This window comes from Pimephales promelas, chromosome 25, assembly GCF_988280905.1.
Source record: "Pimephales promelas chromosome 25, fPimPro1.hap1.1, whole genome shotgun sequence".
Classification (NCBI taxonomy): domain Eukaryota; kingdom Metazoa; phylum Chordata; class Actinopteri; order Cypriniformes; family Leuciscidae; genus Pimephales; species Pimephales promelas.
The window spans coordinates 10238301-10250777 of NC_142793.1; the positions used below are offsets into that span (position 1 = coordinate 10238301).

General features: G+C 37.5%; 1 protein-coding gene across 19 annotated transcripts in view; it reads right to left on the bottom strand.

Annotated features, from left to right (window-relative positions):
• ptprjb.1 (protein tyrosine phosphatase receptor type Jb, tandem duplicate 1) overlaps nucleotides 1–7530 on the bottom strand; it is an 88059-nt gene extending 80529 nt beyond the window's left edge. For all 19 annotated transcript variants that reach the window (XM_089127765.1, XM_089127762.1, XM_089127770.1 and 16 more), the window contains exon 1: nucleotides 7295–7530. In XM_089127765.1, coding sequence (XP_088983891.1) covers nucleotides 7295–7354 — 60 coding nt within the window. In that variant the 5' untranslated portion in view covers nucleotides 7355–7530. The remainder of the gene's footprint in view (nucleotides 1–7294) is intronic.
• Between the last annotated feature and the right edge of the window lie 4947 nt (nucleotides 7531–12477).

Here is a 12477-nt window from a genome sequence, read left to right on the forward strand (position 1 = left end):
CCCCATCCTTCTTTGGAACGATGAAATGCTAACTGTACACTATCCCGGTGTCCCTGCTGGAGGCGAGGTACATATTATATGGCCCCTTTCTCCAACAGGGTTTTCCCCTCTTGTTCCATTACCAGAACCTGCTCGGGGGCGATCACGGTGGATAGGACGACCATAAACCTGGACGGGCGAGACCCGAACTGTATTTGATAACTCTTTTCTATGGTCTGCAGGGCCCAACGAGAAATATTTGCCATATTACAGTAGCTTCCAAAAATTCTACTAGAGGTACCAGTCTCTCAAGACTGTTTTCTGGATTTAGTTGTTGTTGAGCAGTCAGTCCGTCGCCCTGTAGCAGTGACATCGTATGAAGGTACGCTGCAGACTGACCAGCCGCAGAATAAGCCTTACCCACCAAAGCTGATATTACTCTAACTGGCTTGGTAGGTAATACTGGGGCCTTGAGGGAAGATGCTGATTCAGGGGAAAGCTCGCAAGCATCTCTTCCACTTTTGGCATTTCCCCATAACGGCTCTTTATAGTTTGAAATAGAGGAATGGTGAAATGTTTGTGGACTATAAACTATTAGAAACTTGTTTCTCCCACGATCTCGACACCTCTGTGTGGAGATCGGGGGAAAATGGAAGGCCCCAGCATTGAGGTTGTGAACGAGGGGGCAGGAAGCGTTCATATTGTTTGCTTTTAGAACGAATGTCCTGCTTATCTGCCGGCCAATCAATGCTTAATCTGTCGACCGCTCTCGTTACAATCTCCACGAGCTCCTTAAAAGCATGAGACTGAGGTGTTGAGTCCTCAGTATCTCCTGCTTCGACACTAAAAACATATAATTCCTTGTAACTAGATAGCTAGTGTTTGTGCCTCAATCGGGCGGAGGTAACCGAAGCGCGTGATTCCAAACCCTGAGAGAAGGCACTGGATCTGTCAGGTGAAGGTAGAGTCTGAAGCCTTCGCTGTGCGTCAGCAGCAGCGGGACCTGAGCTTTGGGGAACGTGAGCCTGAGCGTCCTCACTAAAGAATGCCAGACGGGATCGGAGTGTGCGCAATGGAAGCACACCACAGTGCTCACAGCCAGCGCCCTCGAGCGCTAACCGTGCATGCTAAATACCACTCGGGCAGGGGTGCACACACATTCTGAACTGCTGCTGCTTACTTGCCATAACTGAATATATATATATATATATATATATATATATATATATATACATATATACTGTATATATATATATATTAGTGATGCACCGATGTGAAAATTTGTGGCCGATACCGATAACCGATATTAACATTGCTGTTATGGCCGATACCGATATTTACCGATGTCGATATCCCTGTATAGAAAACACATAGCGAGGATTAGGGCTGCACGATATTGGTAAAAAATGACATTGTGATATTTTATTTTTCTGCGATATATATTGTGATATAAAAACAATTTCACCAGATTACTTGAATTGCTCTATTTGGAAAGAATGAATCATTCTAGAATGACTGGGGTAGTTTTGTCATGGAGTATATCCACAGAAACTAATATTAATAGAATGTTAACAAAATTTGTTAACATTCTATTAAACTATTAACCTTACACTTTACAAGAAGGTTCCATTTATTAAAGTGTTCATTTAATGTACACTTTAATAAATGGAACCTTATTGTAAAGTGTTTCCGATTTATGTATCTTGAGCTCAGTGTTGGACAGATCAGTTGTTTTAACCATTCATTAAAGTGAATCGGTTCAAATGAGTCATTAGTTCGCGAAACGGACGTGTCATTAACGGAACCACGGCACACGTTGTGATTATCCAGGCAGTTTAGAACATCGCACGAGATTTGTCTCGACTTATTTTTACAGTCTATGGTCTCGACAGTCGACACAGAAAACATTTCATCAACACGATAGATTTTTTTTTTTTGGTTTATTGAAAGTGTGGTTTCACAATTCACAACCAGTAGTTCAGAAGAAAAAAACTTCGGTCTTCCGACCTTTTACCATCGTGTATTCTCAAAGATATTCAGTCAACTCAATTCATAAACATGCGTGAGGGGGAGAGAGAGCAAGACATTTTGAAGACGGCACGCGTGACCGGTGCTTTCACTCTTGTACCCTCCGTTAAACAAGCGAAAGACATTTTGAAGACGGCGCGCGTGACCGGTGCTTTCACTCTCTCTTGTTCCCTCCGTTAAACAAGCGAAAGACATTTTGAAGACGGCGCGCGTGACCGGTGCTTTCACTCTCTCTTGTTCCCTGAGTTAAACAAGCGAAAGACATTTTGAAGGCGGCGCGCGTGACCGGTGCTTTAATTGACTCTCGTTCCCTCAGTTAAACAAGCGCACCAGTCACTCATCTACATCACTTACCGGTCAAATATGGCTTTGGCGGGACAAAAATACGCATTAGGAAGGCTGGCAGAAAACAGCTCACCAGTTCCAGTCTTCGTGCGCTTGATGTTTAAACGCACTTGCACTTTTAATACGCGTGCAAAAACAAACATCCCCGCCCCCACGCACGTCAAATAGAATGATCATCGGCCTGTTCACATCGGCCCTATTTTGACATCGGAACGATACCGATGTGTAAAAAATTGACCAAATCGGCCGATATTATATCGGCGGCCGATATATCGTGCATCACTAATATATATATACACAGACATCTCCAAATAGACAAAAACAGTTTCACATTGAGCACTTGTGAAGACACGGAAGCTAGCGCTGCTCTGTTTAGGCAGGCTTTATAGTTTCCTGGTTCATGATGTCACCCGCCTCTGACATTCCACCACACCATTGGACTGATTTTACATGTGCTTTAAGACATCATCATGCAAAGCGTCAATACAAGGCTGTATCACGCAGGAGCATTCCCTTTCTAGGGAACTTGCACTGCGTTGAAAAGCTGTGGGAATGCCTCTGTGTGAAGCACGTATGAAATCAGTTCAACTGTGTTCTTCTTCTCTGCTCTCCACTGGAGAATCTGCCCAGGAAGGAGCTTCTTTTGATACTTCACCCCTGCCCAGAATTGTGGAAGCTGTGGGTTTGGCCTGTGAGGGGGCCCAGCTCATAAGTTCAGGTCTCTTAACAGATTGTTGAGACCATTCTCCACTCTAGAGCTCCGTCCACGAGGAAACTCTATGCCTTGAAGTGGAGATTATTCACTTCATGGTGCGGAAGTCACCAGTTGGAACCAGTTAAAGAAGTAGTTCAGTTTTAGAAAAACTTTTGCTGATAATATACTCACCCCCATGTCATCCAAGATGTCTACGTCTTTCTTTCTTCAGTCGAAAAGAAATTAAGGTTTTTGATGAAAACATTCCAGGATTTTCATCAAAATGAACGAATATTTTTCTGAGTCAATTCGTTCATTTCGTTCGTTGAATGAATCAAATGACTCGAAAAAAGATTTGTTCATTTTGATGAAAGAGTTTGAACAGGAGAGTCACGAACGCGCATCACAGAACAGAGCAAGGTGAGCATTTGAGCTTATAAAACTTTTATCATAAAGATCGTTTCGCTTGATAAGACCCTTAATCATCGTCTGGAATCGTTTAACCCCTTAACTGTCACCGTCCCGGTACCGGGACGCCTAACTTTACTTCACTATATTTCTATTAAATCCTAATCTAATTATGACAAATTATATATTGTTGGAAAGGTCTAAGACTTCTAAATAGATATTATACCCCTGTTTTGTGTTAAAAATTATGTAAGAAGAGTAATTGATGAATTTATGACAAGAGTGCACCTCAAAAAATCTGCATCATAACAGGAGTTTTGACCTTTGTCACAAAAAGTTGATGAACCCATTTTTAATCATTGAAACTTCTGCTTTTATGCTAAAAGTTCATAATAAACATACAATCTAGTATTTTTCAATAAAAAATTGTAGTACAATATTATCCTCTAAAAATGATAATATTTATATTTATTATCCTCTAAAATATAATATTATTTTTTATCGCCTTTTTTTATTATATCACATATTTTAGTAGTTATCATAAATTAGGTATCATTTGAAAGCTTATAAACTCAGAATTCATCGTGTGAAAACTGTTTTAAAATTGAAAGTTGCGTTACCATAGAAACGGTACTTATTTTATCAGGCTCCTCCCCTTTTGGGCATCATTATATTTCATAATTTATGATCAAAACTTTTTCTAATCTTGACAAAACTGATATTGTCAGAAAGGTCAGAGTCTCAAGGTTCCAAATTTTGTGACAGAATTGATATTTGGAAAGAAATGTATTAATTTGTTAAGGCAGAATGTATACAACTAAATTCAATGGAATTCAATGGCACCCGGTGGCTATTTTTGGTACTACGCCTAAACAAAATCTCATGGGAACTTCAATTTTTGTGATATCAACTTCAAATTTGGAACATAACTTGATAAGATGTATGGCTTTGATTTTATAGAAATTTTAGAGTAAAAATATTTTATAAAATATTTATTTTATATAAAATAAAAAATATATAGTACAGTAATTTACTGTAAATTTAAACTTCCATAACTTTTTCATACTTTCATTTTTTGAAGTGTTTTCACTTCAGCAATATTCTGCTGAGTGTTTTCTTTAAAACAAGACCAAACTTGGGTATATATTCCAAAGCATTCTTAAATTACAACCATTTAAGTTTGAATAGTGCATTTTAACCCCCATTCTCAAAAGGGGGGGTGACAGCTAAGGGGTTAAAGCCCTTTGAACAGTTTGCAGTTTGCACTGAAACTGTCTTTTGCACCTTGAAACGTTTGGTTACCATTAACACAGAAGCATTCCCACAGCGTTTTGACGCAGCGTCCTGTTCCATCTTCATGGAGCTAAGGTTACATACATCACAGAGAAATTTCCCTTTCAGATGCAAAAAAATATGGGAGGAGAGTATTTTAAAAAAAACCCAGAGGTGATTAACTAAGGTTTGCGCTCGTCAATATACTGGTATTTGCACCATTATTGCCAAAAAAAGCATGCCCCCATAATTTGCACTGCTCCTGGTAGATTGCGTTGGTCATTATGGAAATGATCTGACTGCGTCTGTGTTCTTTAATTTGTGCGTCGTCAGTAGATGCACAGAACTTTCCACTCCCATCTGAGCTTTTTTGGAATTTGCGCTCTCACGCTAATTTGCCCTGTTTAGTAAATCTGGCCCCCTAAGTATATTACCTTCAAACGTAATATCAAAGAACACATTTACTGTTAAAATCATAGTAAGGCATATGTGCTTTATTATGTTAGTCAACATCAAAGTAAGTGTACTTTTTTAAACCATGACAAAAAATTATTTAGACAATGATTCACAATGTTCTTTAGAAAACAAGCAAAACATTTACAGTAGTTTGACATTATTACAAACTAAGTGCACCTTTTAGAAGTGTACCTAAGTAATATGAATTGAAAGTCTAGTCTACTCTCTTTAAGTACATGTGGCCTCTTCATTATATTACCTGCAAGTAATTTTTATTACATACTTTTATGATTTGACGGACATTACAAGTACACATTCAATACAAATAAGTGCACTTCCTTTCTAGCAATAGTTTGTTGAAAATTGTTGTCATTTCTACATAAATGTGAAGGAAACATGAGAGAATTAGTGATGTCTGATTTGTAATCTTTTCTCTTTTTGTTTTTAGTTGCATCTTTTTATAATTTGTTGATTTGTTCATGACCTGGACTGATTTTTTATTTTTTTTTCCTGAACTCAATGCAAATGTCTGTTTTGCTTCAAACAAAGCGTATCATATTCAGAAAGAGGAAAATAAAGCACATGTCATATTATCCATGGTTATAATACTTCTATGGTGCTTTTGTGTCCTTTTTGAAGCTCAAAGCTTCTGTCCATTTATTTTCCTTACCAGAAAGAAATTGTTTCAAATGACACATGGATGAAAAAAAAAAAATATATATATATATATATATATATATATATATATATATATATATATCTTCTCTTATGATGTACTGACGTGAAGTCTATAATTAATTCTATAACCTGGTCTATAATATTTTTTTTTCCACACTCACATCATATCACAAAACACTTCTGACTTCCTAGGGAGTATGTAGACACTTCCCAGGAAGATTGTCAGAAACACAATACACACATCTCACTGTAAATTAGCCCATAAAGATAATGTCTGGAGACAACTTGAGTGTGTAACTGAGTCTTCTTAGCTAATCTAGAATCCTAAGGGTTTAAATTAGATCTGAAAAGATGTTTTGCCTACTTAATCAGCAAATGTATTAGTCAGTATCTCACTTTCATAACTGTGAACCCAGAATATTTGGACACTTAAAGCTCAATTAAAAAACTTTAGTGACTGTATAAAGTCAGTTCACTTCAAATTCACACAGGTGTCAGAATAACCACAGGGGCTCTGTCTACTGACAATGATCAACTGTAACAGTTGAAAAGTGGCCACATACATTTTGTCTTTATTTTTAACATGGTTTCTGTTTGTAACATTATATATCTAGTGTATGAAATGCAGTGTGATGTTAATACTTTGTGTCTTTGGAGCCACCCTATATAACCAAACAAATGATAGATGAATCCTTTTTGTCCAAAATATTGAACATATTTGATTTGGCCTAAAACATCAAATCTGAGCATAAAAAACTAAATATAGACTTATTTCTTTCTAATAAATCTTTCAATACAGGTATAGCTATCGCTACCCGGTCACACTAAATGCGTATAGCACACAACTGTGTTTATCGTACAATTTAGTTTTTACGTGCATGTGATGCGCATGGGTAGGTTTAGCAGTGGTTTGGGATAGCCTACGTATATATTTTACGTTTGGTTAGGATTAGTGGTGTGCATCTGCGTATCATATGATATCCACCACGTAAAACACGTATAAATTGCATGATAAACACAATGCGTGCTATAGAGACGCATACATTTGCCAAACAAACTTCTTTTCGTGAAACTTTTCGTTTGCTTGGAAAAAAAGTGCTGTGCAATTTTTCATTAAAATAAATGGCACTTTATAATTTTCAATGAAATTCTTTTTTTACTACATCTTATTTTCTTTTGCTTCTTTTTTATCATTCGATGTATGTAATTAATGTTAAATTAAACACACACACAAACACACACACAGTAATGACCGACTATTTCAATTTTCCAATGAACACAATGACAACAAAAACCAACAAAACTTTAGTTCGATCTTTCTTTAACCTTTAGGAACACAAAATCCAGTTAACAGTAAGTGTACATGTACTTGTGTTTTATCTTAACCATCAAACATCACTACAATAGAAACGTATAATAAAGAAGATGTCTTACCTGGAGAAAGACAAGGAACAGAAGCGCTATGCCTTTACAAACAGTTTTGACACATCCCATCTTAATTCAAGAATCCTGATATTCCTGAGCAGCGATCCTCATATCATCTTCAGGTAAGTTTTCCCGCGACTTTTCTCAACGATGAACCGATTTAAACTATCAGACTGGTCCTTGTCAAAACCGCACCGAGCACTGATGTGAGAGAGGTGTGTGCTCTTGCTGTCACCAGAGTTAAATGTTCCTGTTACGGTGAACTAATGGCATCGCTTCACAACATCAAAAAAAAAAAAAAAAAAAAAAAAAAAAAACATTGACCGCTAATCCGCCCCCGAAGTCCAAACAGGAAGTTAAAATGTTCACTATTTTAAACCGGCCACTGTAAAGCGCAAACTTCTTGTAAGTATTTTTTATTATTTTTTTAGGCTATGCTTAAAAAAAAAAAACTAAATGTATTGTTCATTGTTTCTCTTAATTCCTTTCATTCCACCTGTTCAAGCTGTATATACTGTACATTATGGTATAATATTGATATTGATATATAGTCAGAGACATGGAGGTGGTAAATTGTTTACATACTCTATTAAACTCCTTGGCCGAACAATACACATTCATTTCATTGTAACTGACTATTGTAATGTTTCTCTTCCTGTAGATTCAGAGCCCATTCTAAACATGTTTACTTAAGTTCAGGACGAAAATAGTACTAATTATACTTGCGCAATGCCCATGAGAGGAATGACCATGTTTGCACACAAATATTTAGAAGTTCTGAAGCTTTTCTTTCAGATTTAGTGTTTACTATGATGACCGCTTTCAGATTCATCTTTGTAATGGGCCATGGAGGGATGCCCACACTGGCCCTGTCACTGTCCCATGTCTCCTGGGTCTGGGTGGTTCCTCTCAGGGAGGTCATTATGCTTCAATTAAAAACCAGTGGGAACCATGTAATCAAAGAAACCCAAGGCACCAACATACAGATCATATCATTATATATCCAGCTTTCTTTGAATGGTAATGCCAAATGTTACAATATTGTTATTTTCGCTACGTCAATTTGTCGATCAGCACTAGAAAGTTACTTTTGAGTTACAGTATTGTGTTACTCGTTAAAAAAGTAAGTATTAGGCTTGGTTAAGTTTTTATAGAAAATAAGGTGTTACGTCACTTTTAGGGTTACTTTTTCTTACCTGGGATTTGCTTGCTTGTTTGTTCTATTTTTGAAAAATGTAAATGCCCCTTCACACCAAAAATGTATATGCAAATGGAAATGCAAATTCCCATCTGTACAGTAAAGAGTGCAGCTCAACTAAACGCTTCAGCTATTCAACACTTGTGTTGAGAATATTCAACACTTTTACACTAGCAACAACAACAAAAATGAAATGAATCTAAAGTAGCCTAAGTTTTGCTTATTAGTATGGTTGAATTTGATCATTGAAAGTCAGCAATAAAGACATTGGTTAATAAATTGAGATAATAAGAGGCATTTGTATTATAACATATTTAATCATTGCAGGTTTGCTTATTATGAAAGAAGCTGTGCTTCGCGTCGTGCCTAAAAACGCCCTTCAGCCGTTACTTATTCACGATACAGCTCTTGCCTCGAGTACCTTATTGCTTTTATAAAACGGTTACCACACAATAAAAATATTATAAAGTTAAAAAAAAAAACTGTATTAGTGCAACTTTCATGAAGTAAAATCACTAAAAGCCTCCCTTCCGCTAGAAAAAAGTAGTCCCTGACCGTGAACAGCAACAACGTTCCAATGTGTAATATGCATGAAACCTCAAATATAAACAACATAGGAACTGCAGTGGGCCGGTCAGCCGTGTTTTATCCATCATCGTGAATAAAGCACATCTATTGACCAATCAGAATCAAGGATTGGAACTTACCATTTTATAAATATAGGGCTTTTATATAGGTATTTTGGTTTGAAACTGACTTTGTTACTGTTAAAGTACATGAATGCATATCGTATGAAGGAAATTCAAATGTTTGCCATGTTGTCCCTGTCATGTGACCTACAGTTGTGTTGCTTCCAAGCAAGCGATTGTCATCATTTCACCGTCTGTTAACTACCTGATATAGAATGGCTATGAGTAACCCACTTCTAGCCAAAGTAACCTTGAATTTGGTTACATAACGTTTTTTTGCCAAAAATAACTTGTGAAATGTATAAAATTATGTCATGAATGCAAAGTCAACAGGGAATACATGGTGTTTGGTTCCATTTCTTTGACATGTTCAATGCTTTTCAATGTTTTTCCTAGACTGTGTTTGAGGGTGCCATTTTTCTTGGTTTGGGCCACCAAACCTCTGTGACATTTTTGAGCCTGTTCTTCGTATTACTCTGTTATCTGGATTTTACTGTGAATGATTTGACATGATCCAGGATTGTTCTGGTTACTGGAGATGTTGCACATTGGTGATGGTTGAGGAGATTCCCCCCATTCATGTAAAGTGCTTTGAGTACCCACAAAGGTGCTATAAATGTAACAAATTATTATTTATTATTATTAATAAATTATTATTATTATTACGTTGCTGTCTTTCCGCAAGCTATTCGCTGCATTGCTAACCATGGTTTTGAGTATCGATGAATCTGCGCTTTCCGAAAAAAGGTATAAAGCTGTCACTGGGGCTGTACGTTTTCAAAAGGTACACTTTTGTACCCAAAGGCTGCATATTGGTACATATTAGAACCTAAAATGTACATATTATGACCTAAAATGGACATATTAGCACCTAAAATGTTATTATGACCTAAAATGGACATATTAGCTCCCGAAATGTGCATATTAACACTTAAAATGTACTTATTAGCACTTATAATGTACATATTAACACCTAAAATGTACATATTAGCGCCTAAAATGTACATATTATGACCTAAAATGGACATATTAGCTCCCGAAATGTACATATTAACACTTAAAATGTACTTATTAGCACTTATCATGTACATATTAACACCTAAAATGTACATATTATGACCTAAAATGGACATATTAGCACCTAAAATGTTATTATGACCTAAAATGGACATATTAGCTCCCGAAATGTGCATATTAACACTTAAAATGTACTTATTAGCACTTATAATGTACATATTAACACCTAAAATGTACATATTAGCACCTAAAATGTACATATTATGACCTAAAATGGACATATTAGCTCCCGAAATGTACATATTAACACTTAAAATGTACTTATTAGCACTTATCATGTACATATTAACACCTAAAATGTACATATTATGACCTAAAATGGATATATTAGCTCCCACAATGTACATATTAACACTTAAAATGTACTTATTAGCACCTAAAATGTACATATTAGCACCTAAAATGTATATACTTGTACCTAAAATATACATATCCTTAAAATGTAGATATCAGGACCTAAAATGGACATATTAGCTCCCGAAAAGTACAGTGAACACAAAACAGTCAGTAATCCTAAATTAACTTTAATGACAATAGAAACGTTTTTCTCTGTAAAGATGGCAATGTTATCAAAACAATCCCCATTCACACGGATCCGAGAAAACGACTAAAAACGTTGTGTTATGCATGTCAGGCCAGTAGTTGGCGATGTTACTTTGTAAAGACAGATTACTGAACAAGGCTGAACATGCCATCAACGTTTTCACAGATTCACGTTTCTGTGCTTTACACAGAGACCAAAACTGTATCATTTTCAAAAACGTGCATTTTGAAACCTTTTCAAAAACTTGCGTTTTAAGGCTAAAACACTTTTCCGTTTTTAGTTGAAAACATTGTCATGTACTCTTGGTCGGCCCTCAGTCTCAGACAGTTTAATCCAGATATTTTAATCAAATATGCTAATTCGTTTGAAGAACCAAGTTAGGCAGAGATCTGTTACCACAATTAGAAGAGCTGGCATCTGTCAACCCTTCTGAAAAATGCAGCATAAACCAAGATGGATTCCAGGCTAGTTTATGCTGGTTAGAGTTCGTATGTAGGTCCAGACTGGTTTATACTGGTTAGTGTTGGTGTAGTGATGGTCCAGGCTGGTTTATGCTGGTTAGAGTTGGTAGTGCTGGTCCAGGCTGGTTTATGCTGGTATAGTGCTGGTCCAGGCTAGTTTATGCTGGTATACTGCTGGTCCAGGCTGGTTTATGCTGGTTAGAGTTGGTATAGTTCTGGTCCAGGGGTGCGTTTCCCGAAAGCATCATTAGCCAACTATGGTCGCAAGTTCCGTCGTTTTCCAATAGAGTTCAGTGGAAATTGCGACCAATTTGCGACCATAGTTGGCTAACGATGCTTTCGGGAAATGCACCCCAGGCTGGTTTATGCTGGTTAGTGTTGCCGTAGTGATGGTCCAGGCTGGTTTATGCTGGTATAGTGCTGGTCCAGGCTGGTTTATGCTGGTTAGAGTTGGTATAGTGCTGGTCCAGGCTGGTTTATGCTGGTTAGAGTTGTTATAGTGCGGGTCCAGGCTCTTTTATGCTGGTTAGAGTTCGTATGTTGGTCCAGACTGGTTTATGCAGGTTAGTGTTGGTGTAGTGATGGTCCAGGCTGGTTTATGCTAGTATAGTGCTGGTCCAGGCTGGTTTATGCTGGTATAGTGCTGGTCCAGGCTGGTTTATGCTGGTATAGTGCTGGTCCAGGCTAGTTTATGCTGGTATACTGCTGGTCCAGGCTGGTTTATGCTGGTTAGAGTTGGTATAGTTCTGGTCCAGGGGTGCGTTTCCCGAAAGCATCATTAGCCAACTATGGTCGCAAGTTCCGTCGTTTTCCAATAGAGTTCAGTGGAAATTGCGACCAATTTGCGACCATAGTTGGCTAACGATGCTTTCGGGAAGTGCACCCCAGGCTGGTTTATGCTGGTTAGTGTTGGCGTAGTGATGGTCCAGGCTGGTTTATGCTGGTATAGTGCTGGTATAGTGCTGGTCCAGGCTGGTTTATGCTGGTTAGAGTTGGTATAGTGCTGGTCCAGGCTGGTTTATGCTGGTTAGAGTTGGTATAGTGCGGGTCCAGGCTCTTTTATGCTGATTAGAGTTCGTATGTTGGTCCAGACTGGTTTATGCAGGTTAGTGTTGGTGTAGTGATGGTCCAGGCTGGTTTATGCTGGTATAGTGCTGGTCCAGGCTGGTTTATGCTGGTTAGAGTTGGTATAGTGCGGGTCCAGGCTGGTTTATGCAGGTTAG